Below are 6,535 nucleotides of genomic sequence, written 5' to 3' on the forward strand. Positions count from 1 at the left end.
TGCTGAAGCTGAAACTCCAGTACTCTGGCCACCCCATGCGAAGAGTTGACTCATTGGAAAAGACTCTGACGCTGGGAGGGAATGGGGGCAGGAGGAGAAGGGGACGACAGAGGATGAGATGGCTGGATGGCATCACTGACTCGATGGACGTGAGTCTGAGTGAACTCTGGGAGTTGGTGATGGACAGGGAGGCCTGGTGTGCTGAGATTCATGGGGTGGCAAAGAGTTGGACACGACTGAGCGACTGAACTGAACTGAACTGAACTGATCACATATATACACATCCAATATGGTGTGTGTGTATATATCACATATATAGATATATACATCCAATATGGTGTGTGTGTGTATCACATATATATATATATACACATTTACATGCAATACGGTGTTTGTGTGTATGATATATATAGATAGATACATGCAATATGGTGTGTGTATGTATATACCACATATATAGATGTACATATGCAATACAGTGTCTGTGCGTAACACACACATATGTATATACACACAAAGATACATACATACATGCAGTACAGTGTGTGTGTACCACATCTATATATACACACCTACATGCATGCAATATGGTGTGTGTCACATATATATATATGTATGTAATGTGTCTATATCACACGTGCACATACCATACGATGGAAATGCTCCTGCGCACGTGTGTGTGCACCCGTGACGCTCCTGTGTGTCGGCCCCTCTCCCCAGACATGCAATATGGTGTGTGTGTGTATATATCACATATATAGATATACACGTGCAACACGGTGTGTGTGTATCACATATATATGCATGCATGCAATATGGTGTGTGTGTATATATGACATATATATATACATGCAATATGGTGTGTGTGTCACACATATATATGTATGTAATGTGTGTGTCTATATCACACGTGCGTGTACCATACGACGTAAACGCTTCCGCTAACGTGTGTGCGCGCCTGTGACGCTGCCGTGTGTCGGCCCCTCTCCCAGGACACCCGGTCCTCCCGCGCCTCTCACCTCCCCGGTACCCCCCTTTCCCTCCTGTCTTGCAGATCGGCACCCCGTATCCCGAGGCCACCCCCCGGCCCGGCCCGGCCACCCCCCAACGGCCGCAGCATGGACGTGAACATGACGCGCCCGGACAACGCCACCATCCTGATGCTGCGCGACCCGGCCATCGCCGTGGTGCTGCCCGTGGTGTACTCGCTGGTGGCGCTGGTGAGCATCCCGGGCAACCTGTTCTCGCTGTGGGTGCTGTGCCGGCACATCGGGCCCAAGACGCCGTCGGTGGTCTTCATGATCAACCTGAGCGTCACGGACCTCGCGCTGGCCTGCGTGCTGCCCTTCCAGATCCACTACCACTGCAACGGTAACCACTGGGTGTTCGGCGTGCTGCTCTGCAACGCCGTCACCGTGGCCTTCTACGCCAACATGTACTCGTCCATCCTCACCATGACCTGCATCAGCGTGGACCGCTTCCTGGGCGTCGTGTACCCGCTGGCGTCCGCCCGGTGGCGCCGCCGCCGCTACGCGCTGGCCGCCTGCGCCGCCACGTGGCTGCTGCTGCTGGCGGCGCTGTCCCCGCTGGCGCGCACCGACCTCACCTACGCCGTGGACGCGCTGGGCATCGTCACCTGCTTCGACGTGCTCAAGTCCAACATGCTGCCCAGCGTGGCCATGTGGGCCGCCTTCCTGTTCACGCTGTTCGTGCTGCTCTTCCTGGTGCCCTTCGTGATCACCGTGGCCTGCTACACCGCCACCATCCTGACGCTGCTGCGCTCCGCAGACCCGCACGGGCGCGCGCAGCGCCGCCGCGCCGTCTCGCTGGCCGCCGTGGTGCTGCTGGCCTTCGTCGCCTGCTTCGCGCCCAGCAACTTCGTGCTGCTGGTGCACATGGTCAGCCGCCTCTTCCTGGGCCGCAGCTACTACCACATCTACAAGCTCACGCTCTGCCTCAGCTGCCTCAACAACTGCCTGGACCCCTTCGTCTACTACTTCGCGTCCAGCGAGTTCCAGCTGCGCCTCCGCGACTACCTGGGCTACGGCCCGCTGCCGGCCGCCGACAGCCCCGACAGCCGCCGCGAGAGCCTCTTCTCCGGGCGGACGCTGTCCGCGCGCTCCGTGGATGAGCACGAGGCGCCCGAGAGGCCCAGCGTGAGACGGCAGGAGAGCGTCTTCTGAGACAGGCACCCCTCATCGCGAGTGCAGGGGGGGCGTTGAGGGACAGCAGGGGTCTTTGCGGCCTGTTTTCGGTCACTCCGGGCGCGCTGGGATTCAGCCAGACCACGCTCCGCCTGCCGCCTCCCCAACGAGCGCCCCCAGCCACCGCAGGTCCTCCTGGGGTCTGCGGTGGTTCCTGGCCTGACCCCTGCGATCCTTTGAGGACCGGGCCAGACCAGCGAGCACACGAGCCCGCAGCAGCGCCCCCCCCCGGTCCGGCAGCTGTGAGGTTTTGAAAAGATGATGGACCCCAGTTCCTGCAGCGCCGGGGATGCTGAGACAGCAGGTCGTCAGGGTCTGCCTGAAATACCCTCTGCACATCAGAGGGAGAAGCATAGTATAAGTTCAGGGTTCCCTGGGGAGGGGGGCGGCGGGCGTCCGGGAAGAAAACAGCTCTAAAGCCCATAAGGTGAGACCTGGCAGGGGCCAGCGGGGAGGGGCTTGGGGAGAACCCCCAGTGCAGGGTGGCTGCAAAGCACGGGACATCCGCCCCCATCGGACCTCAGAGATGCTGGTGGGATTGTGAGCCGATGTTATGGGAGCAGTTGGTCCCCGGACATCATTGCTTGGGAACTGTGTGGCGCAGTACATAGTGTCCCAACCCCACAAATCCACGTCTGCCTGGAATATCAGAGTGTGACCCACAGGATCAGGGTCCTAGACCCCGTGACAGGGTCCTTAAAAGACACCCAAGAGGAGAGACATGGACACAGAGATGGGAGGGAGGCGGCCGCCAGCCCAGGGACGGACTCCTGGAGCCCCCGGAAGCTGGAAGAGGCGGGGAGGACCCTCCCCTGGAGCCTCTGCAGGGAGCCCAGCCCCAGAACACCCTGACCTCAGACGTGTGGTCCCCAGGACTCGGGGAGGGTGGATACCTGCCTGGGGCGTTAAGCTCCTCATTTATAGAACTCTCACGGCTGCCCTAGGAGACCCCCGCAGTCTGCGATTCTGAGACTGGGCCTCTGGCCACGGGCCGGGTGATTCTAGGGGCTGCAGTGCCTGGTGCTGGCTCCCAGGGTGGGACCTGCGTAGGGCAGTCCGTGCTCTTGGTGGGGAGGACTCGCCTGGGGGTCCCATCCATCCCCATCCCCACCATGGGAGGCCCACACAGAGGACAGTGTCCAAGCCAGTCCGCAGTGTTTGCACAGGGCAGAGACCCACCGTTTGCTGCTTTCAGAATGCCGGCCAGACATGCCCCCGCCTGAGAAAGGACGTGCACCATGGGTGGCGGGAGAAGGGCTGGCTTCAAGGACTCGGAACGCCCCAGGATGGCGTGTGGTCCACCCGCTCTTCCCGACTGTTCCCAGAGCCAAGCCCCTAGAAAGTCAGGTCGCCACGACAACGGTCCGCAGGCAGAAAAACCCTGACCCAGCAAGACAGTGGCAGCCACGTCCTGCGAGTGGGCTTCCAGTGTCTGACTCTAAAAAGCTGTGAAAACCTCAAACCACTGTCACGGAACCGTCTTCTTGCTGAGCTGAGAACAAGCATCACCATTTGAATTTGGAGGAAGCCGGTCTAACCGATAACACTGCCCCTCACCACTCCCACCCACCAGCCCGCAATGGGCGTGATGTCCATCCAGCCTCTGGGTCCCAGAAGGCTCAGGTCACATTTCATCACCATCATCACCAACAGTTCGCTGTCCAGCCCCTCAGGGCCACCGACATCTCCCTGATTTCTGCGTCCCAAGGATCCCCAGTTCCACTGAAGTTGCCAGAATCCAACAGCATCTTCAGGGAACCGCCGGCCTTTCCGAGGGGTGCCTGTCGGCTCAGTGGAAATCCCAGGGCTGGATTTCCTTGTTTCAGCACGTTAATAATATAGTTCTTGTTCAGTCGCTCAGTCGTGTCCGACTCTTTGCAACCCCGTGGACTGCAGCACGCCAGGCTTCCCTGTCCTTCACCATCTTCCGGAGTTTGCTCAAACTCATGTCCATAGAGTCAGTGATGCCATCCAACCATCTCCTCCGCTGTCGTCCCCTTCTCCTCCCGCCTTCAATCTTTCCCAGCATCAAGGTCTTTCCCAAAGAGTCAGCTCTTCGCATCAGGTGGTCAGAGTACGACATCTCTTTTCTTGAACCTGTTTTAAAGCACCCACACTGAAGACATGCGGTTTGCTGGAAATCGTCAGACGAAGACATTGATTTATTGCGTTTTCCCAGTGTCTGCTGTGTCTTTGGAAACCTGTGATCCTGTCATTTCACTGATATTTCTCAGTGCTGTTAAAAAGCCTCAAGATCAGGAATGCGTGTAAATGAACCAACTCGTGGGAGTCCCTGAGGGGGACGGAATGTGTCAGATGGGATGACTGCTTAGGGTCTCAATGCTATGTTGACAACTGCTCTTTAAATCTAGAACTTCTTCAAAATCAACCCTCTTTTTTTTTTTTTTTTTTTCCTAAGCAAGGTGTGCGTTTTAACCTAGCAAAGAAGAGTTTATCCTAACTCCACACAGGGGTGGATGTGTGCTAAGTCACTCAGCCGTGTCTGACTCTTTGCGACCCTGTGGACTATCGCCCTCCAGGCTCCTCCGACCACGGGATTCTCCAGGGAGGAATCCTGGAGTGGGTGGCCATGTCCTCCTCCAGGGAATCTTCCCGGCCCAGGGATTGAACCCCGGTCTCCCACATTGCTGGCGGATTCTTTACCGTCTGAACCACCAGGGAAGCCCGATCTATAGCACATTCCATGATATACCCTATATTTATGGGGGGGGCTTCCCTGGGGACGCAGTGGTAAAGAATCTGCCTGCAAGGCAAGAGACCCGGGTTCTTATATACAGTCACACAAACACGAAGATAGGTATTCGTTTAAATATACGTGGTATGAATTAGGGGTCATTTTGCTTCTCAGCACTGGGGGCGGGGGCTGCCCCTGGTGTGTGGTAGGGGGAGACCAGAGCTCCTCCACACCCCACAGTGCCCAGGACGCCCCCCATCAGAGACTCGTCCAGCCCCAGATGGCGGTAGGGCAGAGGCCCTGACCAGGCATGACTCTTGCCTACTAAATCTGTCATCTCTCATTATCTACGTATGTATCCATCCATCCGTCAGTCAGATCTGTTGGTTTCTATAGTATAAATAAATAAAGAAAGATAGTATCCATCCATCCATCATCTATCTATCCATTCATCCATCCAGTCCATCCATCCATCCATCCATCATATCTATGATGTATCTATTTATCCATTCATCCATCATGTCTATCCTTCCATCCATCCATCATATCTATCATCAATTTATCTATCCCTACATCATATCCACCCATCCATTGTATCTATCCATCCATCCATCATCTATCCATCCATCATATCTATCTATCCATTCATCCATCCATCATATCCATCCATCTACCCATCCATCCATCATATCGATCCATCCGTCCATCACCCACCTCTCCAGCCCTGTCTAGCCCGGGCACACAGGAGGGGTGATTCAGTCCCCCAGTGGACAGGACGCCTGCGGACGGCCGGGTTATCACCATTAGTGGGCAGCTACTGCCTTCTAGTGGACACAGACCAGAGCCTCTACTGAATGCGCTGCAGCCGCCCAGGGCAGCCCCACGAAAAAGCATGATTGGCCCAGACCGTTAGTAGTGCTTAGGCTGAGAAGTGCCCGCACCCCCAACGCAGGCCGGGCACCTTTATCTCCGCAGACCCCCACTGCACTCTGGGGACCACCATCTGCACAGACCACCGCGCCCCGAAAACCCCCATCTCCACACACCCGCACTGCTTTCCCGGGAGTTCCATCTGCACAGACCACCGCGCCCCGAGACACCCCCATCTCCACACACCCGCACTGCATCCAGGGGACCCCATCTCCGCACCCATCGAGCCCCGAGGACCCCCATCTCCGCCCCCATCAAGTCCTAGAGACTCCCATCTCCGCCGCCATCGAGCCCCGGGAACCCCTGTCTCCGCCCCCATCGAGCCCCCGGGACCCCCGTCTCCGCCCCCATCGAGCCCCGGGGACCCCCGTCTCCCCGGCATCAGCCCCGGGGACCCTCGTCTCCGCCCCCATCAAGTCCTAGAGACCCCCGTCTCCGCCCCCATCGAGCCCCCGGGACCCCCGTCTCCGCCCCCATCGAGCCCCCGGGACCCCCGTTTCCGCTGCATCAAGCCCCGGGGACCCTCATCTCTGCGCTCCCAAGATGCCGTGCGGGCACCGGGTCCCGCCCTCCGCCCGGGCCTGGCAGCTGGGGGCGGGGCGAGCTGGAGGCGGGGCTTCAAGATGGGGCGGGGCTTCGTTCCCTGGCTGCCCGGAAGCGCCGCCGGAGCCTCGCCTGCCTCGGGGGAGGGCGTGGCCTTGGGAAG

General features: G+C 58.1%; 1 protein-coding gene across 4 annotated transcripts in view; it reads left to right on the plus strand.

Moving 5' to 3' along the window:
* The window catches only part of LOC101114246 (P2Y receptor family member 8), a 56,930-nt gene extending 51,602 nt beyond the window's left edge, over positions 1-5,328 (plus strand). For all 4 annotated transcript variants that reach the window (XM_042241910.1, XM_042241912.2, XM_060408340.1 and 1 more), the window contains one exon: positions 1,055-5,328. In XM_042241910.1, coding sequence (XP_042097844.1) covers positions 1,119-2,183 — 1,065 coding nt within the window. In that variant the 5' untranslated portion in view covers positions 1,055-1,118 and the 3' untranslated portion in view covers positions 2,184-5,328. The remainder of the gene's footprint in view (positions 1-1,054) is intronic.
* The last annotated feature ends 1,207 nt before the right edge of the window (positions 5,329-6,535 follow it).

Source organism: Ovis aries, chromosome X (genome assembly GCF_016772045.2).
Source record: "Ovis aries strain OAR_USU_Benz2616 breed Rambouillet chromosome X, ARS-UI_Ramb_v3.0, whole genome shotgun sequence".
Classification (NCBI taxonomy): domain Eukaryota; kingdom Metazoa; phylum Chordata; class Mammalia; order Artiodactyla; family Bovidae; genus Ovis; species Ovis aries.